We start from the raw sequence: 13,631 nt of genomic DNA, 5'->3' as shown, positions 1-13,631 counted from the left end.
GGTGAAACAGCATTGGGAAGAGAGCTGAGCCAGGGAGCTGAGCTCAGGAAGCACTCCCACTGCCCGTGCTGCCCTGGCTCCAGGATGGTGCTGCCTCCATGCCCAGGACCCCTCCAGCTTTTGGCTTGCATGTTGGTGGAGGGGGTTTATTCTGCTGCGTTGGGCCCCTCTGCCCCAGGTCTCCATGCAGCCGACACATACCAAGAGCACATGCCATGCAACAGCATGGGCATCCAGCAGGCTGTGGGGCCCCAGGCCATGGCCACGGCTGCATTGGCAGGGCACAGAGAAAGAGGAGATGGTTTTGATCACCAAGATATAAGAGGGAGTGGGAAGCTTCCCGCCCCAGCTGCCTGCAGTGGTGGCTCCTCTGCTTTATCACCCTCTGCTGGTGCTGAATTATTGAGAGTGTTGCTTTCTTTTATTGCTGTGCTGGAGGAGAAATGCCTCAGCCTGGCTCTGCTTTGAATATGATTATGGGGCTGGAGATGTCAGAGCCAGCTGGGCCCCAGAGACCGATCTGCCACCCCTCTCGCTCCTGCACCTTCCCTTATTCTTATTTATTCCCTTGCTCCCGCGTCTGGTTCAGTGCACACAATCCCCTCACTCTCCTCTGCCGAGTGGTGCCCCAGAAGGACCGGAGATTTATTGCCTGACAAGCGGTGCTGCCCTGCTGCTGAGCCATGCCTGCAGCCTGTGCCGCAGGCGGCTGGGAGCTCGCGCCCTGTGGGAAGGTCCGTCCTGCCCCTGGAGCCCCACTGCAGGCAAAGCCAGAGCAGGGCTTGTCCCTACGGCCCACCCTGCAGCGACTCTCCCCTGAGGGACGGGGTCTCCACCTAGCTTCTGTTCCAGGGGTCTACTGGGGTGTGATGCTGGGGATGGAGGGACGGCTGCTGCCCCAGTGTTGGTAGGAACTTCTGGGTGCCCTTCTCATGCAGACTGCGGCAGCCACATCCTGGGCTGCAGGGCAGCCGGCTTGTGCAGGGACCACCCTCGTTGCTCCCGCATGTGGGGACTGGGCACTGCTGGCTCTGCCCCACCTCAGGCCACAGCTTAGCTGCATCCTGCAAAGTAGGCAATGCTGGGGTCCCCAAGACAGCCCGTCCCAGCAGGACCTGCTGGACCACGGGCGAACATCCCTACCGGCCAGGAGTAGAGATGGGCAGCAGATGGCCGTGCAAACCGGCTGGCACCTCGCAGGTTAACCGCGAGAGCAGCGGATTCCCTTATTGACAGGGTAGCCTGAAAAATGCTGAGGCAGGACATCAGCTCCTCCGAGTGTCAGCGCGGGAGCCCACGCTGTGCCGAGCGCACACGCTGCCACTGCCACTGCCCCCCAACACCCAGCCTGGCCGCCTGGCCCCAGCCCCCGCCCAGGCACTCCAGGTGGCTTCCCCTCATGCGCTTACCCTTTCCTTTGCTCTTAAAAACGCCAGAGAGGATTTAATTTTTATCCCTCCCTCACCGTTTTTGGTTTTGGTTTTTTTTTTCCTTGGGACGAGTAAGCCCCTGCCCCGCTGCATGCCCAGGGCTGTCCCCACATCAGTCCTCTGGTCCCTGCTCTCCAGCCCGCCCAGCAGCAGCATGTCGGACGCGGGCAGCTGGCTCTGAAGCGTGGCCCGCGGCGAGCACCCACGCTGCGCTGGGGAGGGAGGCGAGCACACAGGGCATCTGCCCACGCCAGCCCTTGGCGCTGGAGCCAGACAGCGAGCACCCAAGGGGAGAGAGCCCACGGAGGAGGAGCGGCACTCAGCACAGCCGGCTTCAGCGAGCAGCCCACCACCCTCCCACCAATCCTACGGAGCTCCTCGGCACCCTGCTGCCAACATGATGATGTATATTTGGGTAGGTACTACCACCAAGGGTGGGATTTCCCCGCCCTCTCTGCCAGGGTTTTGCTCAGGGTCGGGGTCGTTTCTTGCTGTTGTCCTTTCCCAGCTGAGCCGCTGGCCACAGAGAGCTTTCCTCCTCCTCCAGCAAGGCACTCGCTGCCTACAGCTTACAGGCAGGGGACAGGCTGTGATGCTGGAGGAAGGCCTGGCGTTGGGGAGGAAGAGGCAAGCAGCAGAGGCAGGCAGGGGTCCCTGCCTGGGCACTGCAGCCTCATCACTGCCTGAGGGCACCCCAAACCCCAGTCCTGCCTCCCGTCTGCTCCCTCTGGGCTCCCCACAGTGCTGGCCACAGGCAGCAGCCCCCTCACCTGCCCAGGGTGACCAGAGGCTGCTCAGAAACACTTCCCTGACTGTCCCCCCTTGGCTGTGCTGGGTTGGTGGGCAGGGGCTCTGGAGCCTGCCCTGGGGGTCTATGCTGGAGGGGATGTGGTAGCAGCAGGGTGTCCAGGTGATGGGTCTGTGCAGAGCCAGAGCATCAGCCAGCCTCTATGGCCTGGGGATCTGCTGTCTCCCACAGGTGCCCACCCAAGATTTGGAAAGTCATTCATGGGGCAGCCCCCACACTTATATCCCAAGCTTGAGGTTGGTGGCTGAGGCTGCTGAGAGCCCTCTGGGGACTCTGAGGCCCCTCCGCAGCAGCGCAGTCCCTGTTCGGACAGTTTGGAGCCCACGGAGCCGCCAGGTTCTGTCTGGTTGTGCCCCATGGAGGTGAGGGGCATGGGTGGGAGGGCTGGGCTCTGCTGGAGCTCTGGCTCTCCCTGCTCTAGTTGAGCTGTCAAGCCATGCAGGGTTGACGGCTGGTGGGGGACCAGCTGAGACCACCCATGGCCATCTCAAGGGCTTGGAGCAGGGACGGGGAGGAGGGGAATGTGATGGGGTCTGCCCAGGCACTTCGCTCAGGGATGGGATGCTGAACATGGATGTGAGCTCCTCTCCTGGTGGGGCTGTGACAGTGAGCAGAGGGGAAGGGGACAGAGGCCCGCAGCCTCCCAGGGGCTTCATATCCTCCCCTAAGGTGCAGGAGCTGGGCTGAGTGTTGGGCTCTGCACCATCCCAAGGGGCTTCCCGTGGCTTCCCAGCCCCTTTCATGCTCCCACTCCCCGAGCGCTGGCCGAGCTGGCAGGGGGCTGGTGGGCTGTGGCAGCCCTTGGGGGTTACATGCTCTGGGGAGCTGCATGCCCCTGGATTTCGGAGCAGGGAGCAGAGCAGAGCTGGGTGAAGGGGCGTTTGGGGGAAGGAGATTATGGGGAGGAGGAAGGTAATGCAAATTCATTGTTTCTCAGGGAAGCAGCTTTCAGGCATAAGGTGCTTTGTCATGAGAGATCTCGGTGCAGCCACTGATTCCTGCCGGTCAGGAGCCCATTGGGGCTTGCAGAGCTGCCTTCTGCTAGGGCATTAATTCTGCCTAGGGACTTAATGAGCCACCACGGCTGTGAAAGCAAACTGCTCTAGAGTTTCCACTTGCAGCTTCATAGGTGCCACATGACTTTACAGAGTTCCAGGTGGTGCAAAGCGTGGGGCAGCAGCACTGAGGTGCCTGTCCCCATGGGAGCTTCAAGCACAGCTCCCTGCAATGTGTTTTCTGTCTGGGACAGTGCTCAAGGGTCCCCCTTCCCTATTCTGCGTGGTGCATGTGGCCAGCAAGCCCAGGATGGCTGGGTCTCAACATCATGCGGGGCACAGTGGCATTCCCGCTGGGAGAGAGGCTGGGCGAGGGCTCTGCTCCCAGTGGAGCGGCTGAACGTCATTTCTTGGCATCATGGACATCTTTCCCTTGCAAGCATGGGAGGAAGCAGAGGGGTTTGCTTTGCCTGTGCGGCGGGAGCGTGGCCGCCGTCAGGAGCACTGCGGGGAGCGCTGCGGTGGCAGGCGGCAGCGGGTGGCTTGGTAATCGACACTGCAACAGGCTGAGATGCCAAAGCAAAATGTCTTCAAATTAGCAGTAATTGCCAGCGAAATAAAGAGCATGTGGGGCGAGTGGAAAGACGGTTCTATAAATATTATGATTTTTAAAGTTTGCCCTGGAGTCCTACAGCCTGTTTAAACGCTAATATCCTGTCTGTGCATTTAAAAAGCCTTATAATGAGGACTGAGTGTCTGCTTCCAGACCACCTCCTGCCTGGTGCTCTCCCACTGCCCACATCACCTGTCTGCCCCTCCTGGTGGCATTTCAGGACAGGCTTCCCCGTGCCCAGAACCAGCAGTGCCCCACATGCCCCTGCTGTCACCCATGCTTGGAGATGCTCTAACCCTCTGGGCAGCCTCAACTGTCCCATCCTGCCCCTTGCACTGGTGTCCCATGGGCTGCTGCCAAAGTCCCCAGCTGCAGTCTGCAAGGCCAACGTGCGGCTTTGGACCAGCTCAGGGGATGCGTTTTCTTGGGAACCCCTTGTCAGGCAGTGGGTCTGATCTCAGGGAAGCATGGGACTCTGGGAATGCAGCGTTTCAGGTCCCCACATCTGCAGTTGCTTGTTCTTTGCATAACCCTCCATCATTCCTGCATCATCCTCCACCCCACACTGGGCCCTGTGGTGGCCATGGCTCTGGCCCTGGCAGTGCTGGTGTGGCACACCCTGCCGAGTTCAGCGCAGTTGTTTTACCTGCTGCAGCTCTGCTGGCACTGTCCACGCAGCCCATGAGCTTGAGGTGCTCAGCAGCATCTGTTCCGCCACAGTTCTTCTGCCTGCATGTTAATTCTCATTAAATCTAGGGAGCCTAATTGCTATTTCATGTAAATATTTTGTCAAGTGAAAGGGCTTTAGGAAGGGCCATGCTGACTGAAGGCGAGAAGCCAGGCTCTCTCACCGCTGTGGTGACAAGCTCCTGCTTGTCCTGCTCAAACACGGGTGTAAACCCTGTCCCTGTGGGAGCCGCTGCGTGTCCCTCAGTGGGCTCAGAGCTCAGATGTGATGGGACACTGGTAGGTGCCTGTGCACTGTTTGCTTGTGCCGCATGACAGGGGCACTGGCCTCCCTCCTCACACGTCTTGCAGGATAGCTGCAACCTGGGCTCCGCTCAGTGGCGAGCACCAAGGGTCCTGAGGCACTGCCTGCATGGGCTGAAGGGCAGTGGAGGGATGGCACAAGGGGCAGCAGTATGTCCCTGGGTGCTGGCCCAGCCGCTCTCCTGCTCTGCATGGTGCTGGCAGCTCTGGTCAGAGGTTGAAGTGTCCCCAGGACCCCCTCCCACCCCCCCCTCAGTGGGTGAGGAAAGTTTCAGTGAGGTGCTGTTTTTTCCTAGATCCCATTAAACTTTCATGTGCTTTCTCTGCATTTCTGCTCCCCTCCTGGCTGCTACAGCTCTCAGATACTTGCTGTGTGTTGGTCACAGTTCCCTCCTCACTTGGTGACATCATACCTGGGTGCTGACGTCACCACCCCTGCCTGCGATCTGTGACCTCATGGCCGCTGTGGCAGGCGGGGAGGTGGCAGCTGGGGCAAAGGCAGGGTCTGGGACAGCAGCAGTGAGAGTGCTGGGAAGCCACAGAGTGGGGATTTTCAGTACAGTCTCCGGCTTCTTTGGGAGTTCAGGCACTGACACCTCGAGAGCCACTGGAGGAGAAGGAGCAGGGGAAGATGGAAAGGCGGTTTAACTGGGTGCAGAGGAGCTTGGCCAGACTGGGGCATTCTCCCCAACATCCCACCTGTGCTTCCTGGAGGTCCTTGCACCCTGATTGCAATGTCCGTATTGGGTTCCAATGCACCTGCAGTTAGTTTAAACTCTGTCTTTCAGAGATGAAGAAACCAGCGTTCTGAAGGTGGCTGTGTGGCTGTGTTGCATTAAAGGGGATGGAGTAATTTAGCAGAAAATAACCCCACCCGCACCCCACCCTGCCTTCCAACTCTCCTCAGGGATGTAGGAGGTTAGGTGGGCTAGGTTTCCAATGCACCCCTATCAGTCCAGTCACGTTTAACTACCACGGTTCTGGATACACTGATAGCACCTGCACTGCCAGTCCAGCCATGCTCATGAACTAGCATGGCCACGCTCTAGGGTTTGGTTGTCCGACCAGCTACTTAACAGGGCAGGTTTATTTGTGCAACAGATGAGACAGTTTTTTGGATTGCCGGTGACAGTGACTGTCTGCAAAGGGCACATGCAAATAAAATGTTACGAAGTATAAAACACACAGAAAAGTTACAACGATACAGCCTGGCTACAAATATTAAAAAGTAACTCTCTGGAGATATTTCTAAGTCTCCCGAGGAAGCATTAGTCCAGGTGTCACCTGAGGTGTCCCAAGGCGGGGAGAAGCAAAGCTCAGCCCGTCGGCCGGTCCCAGGAGTCCGTCTCGGTGGTGTCTTCCCTTCACTTGTTCTCAGTGGTGTCTTCCCCCCTTGTCCCCTCATTCATTCACTTTTTATACTTCTCTTTGCTCTCAGGTGGAGCTTGGGCGACTCTAGTCATACATTCCTTCATTATGATGGGTGTAAAGTTCTCTTGCTTTCATTTAAAGGTAGAGTTCATTTTAAATTTACTGCACATGCTCCCCAAGGGGGGATTCATTCTTGTCAGTGGGACCATTTGAGTAGGAGATCACGATCTCCCCCTACCATAATTATTTTACCCTAGCATCCTTGAATTTTCTCTCTTCAGCAGTTTGTTTTCTTTTAGCAGTCAGCACATCCTCGTCAGAAGGCTTTGGAAGTGCTGAGGGGGCCTAGTTCGGGACCTTCTGTCGCAGATAATAAGGCTCTTGCTTGGTCGTCGCCACAGTTGTTGGCCCAGCAACAGACACCTTCTCATATATTTTACAGCCGCTGTGCAGCTTATCAGCTGTTTGGTACCATCATGTTCCCAGTCCTGCAGGGAGCACGGCAGAGCCTGGCCTCAGTGTCTCCGCTCCACCCTCCACTGCTTCTCTAGGACAGCAGGTTGTGTCACTTGAGGAACTGCGGTGATGTAGATTCCGTGCATGCCAACTGTCCTGAAGGCGATAGCTGTATTTTACCCTAAAAAGCTTTCTGTAATACTACACTTCTATTAGGACCCAATTTTTCTCTAATTCCCCCCCTCAAGGTGACTTTCCCACATGCTGTCTCCAGAGATAGGGGAGTGAGTGTGTGGGGATTCAGGGCAGCACGTGGTGCTGGGACAGTATGAGCAGGAACTGTGACATGGCCAGGGCTGGCGATGCTGGTGGCAGGAGGAAGCATTTTGGTTTGTGCTGTTGCCAGTGTTGGGTGCTCTGTGCCAGCAAGTCCCATGGTCGGGCGACCCTGCCTGGGAACGCTCAGGGTGCACAGCCTCCATAGCCTCCTGCTCCTCCCACTCTCCTTGGCAGTGGGAGAGGCATCCCTGTCCCAGTCCAGTCCCAGCAAATCTGGATGCTGCCCCTGCACAGAGGGGCCAGGAGCACCTTGGTCTCAGGCAGAGGGAGCAGCAGCACAGTGATGGCGTGGAGGTGGCTGGGGTGGTGGGTAGGGACCTCTCTGCGAGGCAGAGCCTGCTGGCACATGGTGCTCTCACCTGTCACCTCTGTTGGTTCCTTTTTGTTGTCCTGATCTGTGCCCAGCACTGGGGTGCTCCCTGCAGCTGAGCCAACAGGGGTGCAAGATCTTCCCCTTGCTTCACAGCAGCCTAGATCCATCAGCGCCTTCATCTAATCGCTTTATGTCTATGACTAACTGCTAATGAGCTTTTAATTAATGAATGCCATGGCTTGGGGGCATTCTGGAGTGGGTGGGAGGAGAGGACTAGATGGGTGCCCTGCTTGCTGGGTGCTGCAGGGCTGCTGGTATTGCATTCACAGGCTGACGCCCAGGAGGCTGGGAGCACCCAGCCTTGCTGGTCCTCACAGCAGCGACTGCGCCTCAGCCTGACCTGCATCCCCTCTTGGCAGCTCTCCTGAGCAGCAGCATCTGGGCTTGTGCCTCAGCTTTGTGCTGTGGGAGCGTGCTGGGGGATGCGATGGGGTCCTGTTAAACAGTTGCAGCGCCTGAGGCATCTGGCCCACCTGTGGTTGTGCATTGCGGCCTCATGGCAGATCCATGGACCACTGCGTCATCCCACTCTGCCAGGAGAGGATGTGGGATGGCATCCCAATGAGGACTGCAGTGCTGGGGGCTGTGATTTCCTATCGCATCCCGTGTGGGGAGTGGGCCACGGTCTGGACATGGTGCCGGGGGCAGCTCTTGGCAGGCAGCGGCTCTGACATGTGCTCAGGCTTGGTGCAATGTGTGCGGGGGGCCCTCGGATGTGTGGGACATGCCGCAGCCGTGCCACGTTGCCAATCTGCACAGTACCACATGCTCAGGCAGGCTCAGGGGCAGACCTCGGAGCCCTCATTTCTGCTGGGTAGAGTTTCCAAATGGTGGAGGCTAGTGTGCCTCAGAGGGGAGCTGAGCACCCAGCAGTTCTGGCATCTCCCCAGGAGCGGGAGCCGGCAGCACTGCACCAGCAGCACTGCACCGGCTGCCTTGGGCACCTCCCAGCAGCTATCTGCTGCTGGGCCAGCTCCCAGCCATGCATGGCCAGTACATCCCAGCTGCCTGAGAGCAGTGCAGAGCATCACGCTTTCCCCAACGAGTTCCCTTGGCAGTTCAGGGGGTGCGTGCCCATCAGGCATCCCAGCACAGGCTCTGCCTCTCAGCCCTGGTGCCCCACTGGGTTCCAAACCAGTGGCCGAGGCTGCTTCTGTCCTGGTGCCACGTTATTCTCCCCCTTCCAGAAAACAAAACGAAGGAGCCCTCGAGGGTTCATTTAAAATAAATAAAAAACGAAAATAGTGCTGATTTGAAGGAAAGCCAACCCCATCCTGTGCATGGGAGCGCATCACCAACCCATCCCCGAAGGGCAGAGAGAAAGATGTGCTTAGAACTGCAGCCCTGTGCAACTTCTGCCTTTGATCATATATCTTACATGTGCCCTTTGCTTTCCCTCGTCTGATATTTATTAGGTTTAATTTTACTGGGATGCGGCTGTAAGTGAGACAGATGGAACGGGGTCTGTGCGCCTGGTGAACACATCTTAATTAAACAGATAAATAAACTTTCATTCCAGGAGACTTGAGTTTTGGAGGGGTTCCTCCAGGGCTGCAGCTCTGCAGGGCTGGGCAGCCCTGCCTGGGGGTCCTCAGGCCTGGGCACCAAAGGACTGCCCTGGTAGAGCCCTGGTGCTGGTGCTGTTGGCTGGGGCTGCAGCACAGCATCAGTGCTGGGGCAGCTGGGAACAGCAGGGTGAAGGACGTCAGCTGGTGGTGGCCGGGGACGTGTTCCCCATGCTGGAGCAGGCCAGTGGGTTGGTACCGCCCTGTTGTGCTGGTGTCCCGCAGGGGCTCCTGCTGCTGTGGGGGCATCTCTGCCACCAGGTAGGTGTTGGTGATGGCTGAAGGAAGGAGAGAGGAGACTTGAAGGCTCCTCAGCTCCCAGAGCCATGCCCAGTTCCCCCACTGCCAAGCTGTTTATCCTGCAGAAACACAGCCAGTGGTGCAGAGGGTCTACACCAGTGGGTTTGAGGCCAGGGTATCAGCCCAGCACATCACTCTGTGTGCTCTCCCTGCAGGACAGCCTGTGGCTGGAGCCAGCCTGGACCTTTCCGCGACGTGGGCTGCTGGCTCGGGGCAATGCCAGGGCTCGTGTCGCTGCCCCCAGCCAGGAGCGCCTTTGAGTCACCCTGCCCGGAGCCAGGCTCTGGCGCGGGGAAGAACAGGCAGATTACCTCAGCCTGGAGCCAGCCCTTGCCTCACGTGGTTGTCTTGGTTGGGCACTGCAAGCTCAGAGCATCAGGCCATGCCCTTCCCTTTTCACCTTTGCCTGAGAGCAGTGCAGGAGCCGTGCTGGAGCCAGACCGGCCCAGGGCCTTTGGAGTTGCCCATCACCTTGCCCAGGGCATCCCTCGCCCTGTGCCAGGGTGCTGTGCAGTGCTCAGGTACATGCAGGTGCCGGGTGGGGCCCCTCTCCCCACAGCTGTCTGAGGGGCTGTGGGAGGGCATGCTTGTCACCCAGCCGCTGCAAAGCTGTCCCATGTCCTGCCCTGGGCGCTGGAGCATGCAGGAGAGTGCAGCACCAGGGCCACAGGAGTCCCTGGGGAACGGGAGCAGGAGGCGAGTGACGAGCGTGGGGTCTGAGCACTGAGGTGTGCAGGACAGGCTGCTGCATCAGGGTCTGCTGTGGTCCTTTGGGAGTTGGAGGGCGCGTGGTTGTGGTGGGACACAGGAGCTCACTGCAGCCCACGCTCCTTGCAAGGAGCAGCAGCTGGAGGATACTGTTGGTAGCAGATGTCGCTGCCAGACTTTTTTCGGCTCTCAGTACCATGGGGTGGTGGTGATGAGAAACCCTTTTCCTGGTCTGGCATCCCCCTCCCCCCCAATTTGGCACCTTGTGGTCACTTTAGAGTATGGTCACCCCAGTAGCAGGACCCCACGCGGGAGGCTGGCACCCCCTCTGCCCCAGGTGCAGCTTCTTCAGGACAGCTTTTCCCAAAGCTGTTTGTTTCCGCCAGGTTTGCCCGGTGCCTCCAGGCCAGCCGTGCCACACACCGCTGCTGTTGTGTATCTGCAGCAGAAACGGGAACCGCTGCGAGTGTACCAGGACACTGCAGCATGTCGCTATGTCTGGGGATACTGTGGAAAATCCCAGCCTCCAAATAGGGTTGGTCGTGTGCTGGAGGCTCCGGCGGAGACGGAGCATCAGCAGCTGCTGGCACAGACCTGCCTTTGTGCATCACATTTGGCCAAGATGGAAACTGAACTGAGCCCAGGTTTTGTTTCCCACATACCCAAGCACAATGCCGTCCCGGCTACTTCATTGCTGGCCACGGCTCTGAACTCAGGAGTGATGCAGCGCTGGTGGTGTGGGGTGCTGGGGCAGGGACACCCGTGCCAGCCCTGAGCTGTGCAGCACCAGAGGGTGCTGGGGCTGCCGCGGGGCCACGTTAGGAGGAGGCGCAAGGTGGGACCAGGGAGCCAACAAGCACACATGCGTGCCCGCACCAGTGTCCCTCATGGGCACTGGCACATAGGCTATTGCCATGGCAGCTGTGACAGAGGTGTGCATGGTGTTGATGCGTCAGGGATGCTGGCAGCACCGGCAGGCCAGCCTGAAATGCCAAAAAGCCTCTCAAGCTCTGCGGGTGCCAGCCCCCTGCCCATTGCCCACGGAAGGTGCTCAGGGCAGGGTGTCCCCAGTGCTCCGAGGAATGTGGGGAAGCCGATGCCGGCAGGCAGGGCACCTCGGTGTCACCCCAGGGTGCCGGGCTCCCCGGGGGCTGGCAGGCAGGTGGGGGGGGAGGGTCGCAGGCTGCTGGGAGCAGGCCCTGCCTGGGGCTCACATGCCTTTGCATTTGTCAGGGCCGAGCTGCCGGCGCCCAGGGTGTGCAGGCGGGGCCGCGGCTGCCGCCATGGCTCCTCTCGCAGGGGCAGCCGGCAAGCTGCCGGCCCTGCCCGCCGTGCCGTGAGCCCATGGCGGCGCGGCGCGGGGCTACTGGTGCCGGTGCCGTGCGTGCTGCGGGGCTGCAGGCGTGAGCAGGTATGTGCCTCTCTCCAGGGAGGCGGAGCTGGGTCTGCTGCATGGCTCCCTGCCCGTCCCTGTCTGCGTGTGTGTCTCCCAAGGAGAGCGTGGTGCGTGTGCACGTGTCCGGCTGTGTGTGCGTGGGGGACTCCCGCGGCTGCCCAGCGTGGCGCGGCACTGCCATTGCGGGGTCTGCGCGGCTGGAAGTGCCGGCTGCTCTGCACGGCTTCCCGGGGCGCCCGTGTTGCATCACCAGAACTCCCGGTAAGACCCTTCATCCCTTGGGAGCCAGCACCGGGAAGGGAGACGGTTCTGCCCGCTCAGCCCCATCCTGCCCGCCTGCTTCCCCAGCGCAGCAGAGTGTGGCCGGGGGCTGCGAGGGGCGGCGGGGAAGCCATCTGCGAGCGGCGGCGGAGGGGTTAAGTGCGGGATCAGCTGTTCTCATGTCATTACGGATTCTCTTCGTTTTATACAGAGCTCTGTTTGATGTCTGAATGCACAGGGGACTCCCCCTCCTCCTCCAACTCCCACCCCTTTTATTTCGCTCCCGAGCCCTCTCTCCCTTCCTCCTCCCCTTCCTTTCTCTCTCCCCGCTCCCGCTCTGGCTCACACACACCCTTTGCAGACCGTGCGCTCAGTGCCAGTGTCTAATGGCACCGAAGTGAACAGCCGAGCGCTGCTCCCGGGGCGCGGGCGCAGCCGGCCTGCCGCAGATGCATCCCTCCTAACTAGCGCCGAGGGGTCGGGAGGGACGGCCGAGCAGGGGAGAGCCCGAGGGGCGAGCCGGGAAGACGAGGATAGCGGTGTGCGGAAGAGGACGGACCCGCGAGCAGCTTCACGGCTACCTGTCGACACATGCTGTGCTCCATGGCTAACTCGGGCTGCCTCCTTGTCTCCAACTCAGGCATGCTTCCTCACTCTCTCCCCTGTCCTCCAGCCTTCCTCTACCTCCAACAGGTAAGTCACCCTCTCCGGGGGATTTTTTTTGCTTTCCGGTTCACACGTGTTTTTCGCCGGTTCCCTCTCGGCGGAGGGTCGGAGCTTAACTGCTTCCTCCCCGGCCGCGGGGCCTCCGGCACCTGCCCCGCGGCGGCGCCGAGGTGTGCGGCGGCGGCGGCCACTCCCGGTCCCTGGCTGCGGTTCCGCTGGGGCTGCCGCCGGGTTTGCGGCCGAGGCGCCCGGGAGCGGGCTGAGGCGCGGGCAGTGCGGCAGGCAGAGCTGCCGGCAAGGCTCCGGTGCTTTCCTGCCTCAGCGCTGCTGCTGTTCGGCACAGGCGGAGGGTGGTGATGGATGCTCGGATAAATGAATGAGGCTCCGGCATGGCCTGAGCAGCCGCCGGGGAGAAGGGAAGGTGATGCGCTTGTGCATGCACACGCGTGTGCATGTATGTGTGTGTATGCCGTCACGTTGTGCGCATCTGCAGCCAGGCCGAGGGGTTGAGCGTGCGTGGGTTTGTCTTGCTGTTGACAGGAAGGTGCTGCAGAGGGGACGGCGGGTCCTGGTGAGCCCCAGGTCTGGGCAGCCCGGCCAGAGGGTGCCTGGGCCATCGGTTTGGTCCTTAACTTCTGGCCAGGGTGTGCTGTCCTGCGGGACTGTCCTTGGGTCCCACACTGGACCCAGCGCGCTGGCTTTCCGGGCTCGTTGTCCCAGGGGAAGTGCAGCTCGGGAGAGGCATCGTTTTCTTCAAAAGCCTCTTTGCTGCGTCGGAAATCCCGTCTCCCAGCCAGGCAAACTGCTCCATTTGTGCTTTCAGGGGTTTAAAAATTCATAGCATCCTCACCGTGCTCGGCATGGCCTGTGTGGCTCACCCGGCAGCTGAGGACAGGCGGCGCAGGTGCAAACCCTCCTGCCCCAGCGAGCAAGGGCTGGGGAGCATTTCGGTCCCTCGGGATGTCCGTAGCCTGTGTCCGAGCGGGCTTGTGGCCGGACAGTGGCCGTGCTGGTGGTGGGGATGGCAAGGCCCAGGGTCACTCCATCTGGTGCACTAGAGATGGGACTGACAAAGCTGGTGCTGCCACTGGTTATACAAGTGCAGTGGCAGCCATGGGGTGCACACAGGGCCAGGGCTCACGCGGGGCTGCTGCAGAGGCCGGCCAAGACCAGTGCATGATTTGTTGCACCCTCCTGCAGGCAGAGGCTGCGAGAGCTGGGGCTGGGCTGGATTTTGGTCTCAGCTTTTCCAGGCTGAGCCAAGGTCCCGGTGGCTGCTGCTTGGCTGCCTGGGCATGTCTGACACCAAGCAGAAACCACCCCCAAGCCCCCACCCATTGCCAGGGAGGTTTTCTGTCCC

At 60.2% G+C, this 13,631-nt stretch overlaps 1 protein-coding gene across 16 annotated transcripts in view; it reads left to right on the top strand.

Annotated features, from left to right (window-relative positions):
- Window positions 1–13,631, top strand: part of RBFOX3 (RNA binding fox-1 homolog 3) — a 188,890-nt gene that overhangs the window by 151,454 nt on the left and 23,805 nt on the right. For 8 of the 16 annotated variants that reach the window (XM_056346970.1, XM_056346961.1, XM_056346953.1 and 5 more), the window contains one exon: window positions 11,817–12,298. The exons of 4 other annotated variants lie outside the window; for them this stretch is intronic. In XM_056346970.1, the coding sequence (XP_056202945.1) occupies window positions 12,197–12,298 (102 nt within the window). In that variant the 5' untranslated portion in view covers window positions 11,817–12,196. Of the gene's footprint in view, window positions 1–1,506; window positions 1,846–11,816; window positions 12,299–13,631 lie in introns of all 16 variants that reach the window. 4 more of the 16 variants (XM_056346991.1, XM_056346942.1, XM_056347015.1 and 1 more) reach the window with 2 other exon arrangements.

Source organism: Falco biarmicus, chromosome 1 (assembly GCF_023638135.1).
Source record: "Falco biarmicus isolate bFalBia1 chromosome 1, bFalBia1.pri, whole genome shotgun sequence".
Lineage (NCBI taxonomy): Eukaryota > Metazoa > Chordata > Aves > Falconiformes > Falconidae > Falco > Falco biarmicus.
Note: the sequence above shows the minus strand (reverse complement) of the source record. Positions and strands in the feature narration are given on the sequence as shown.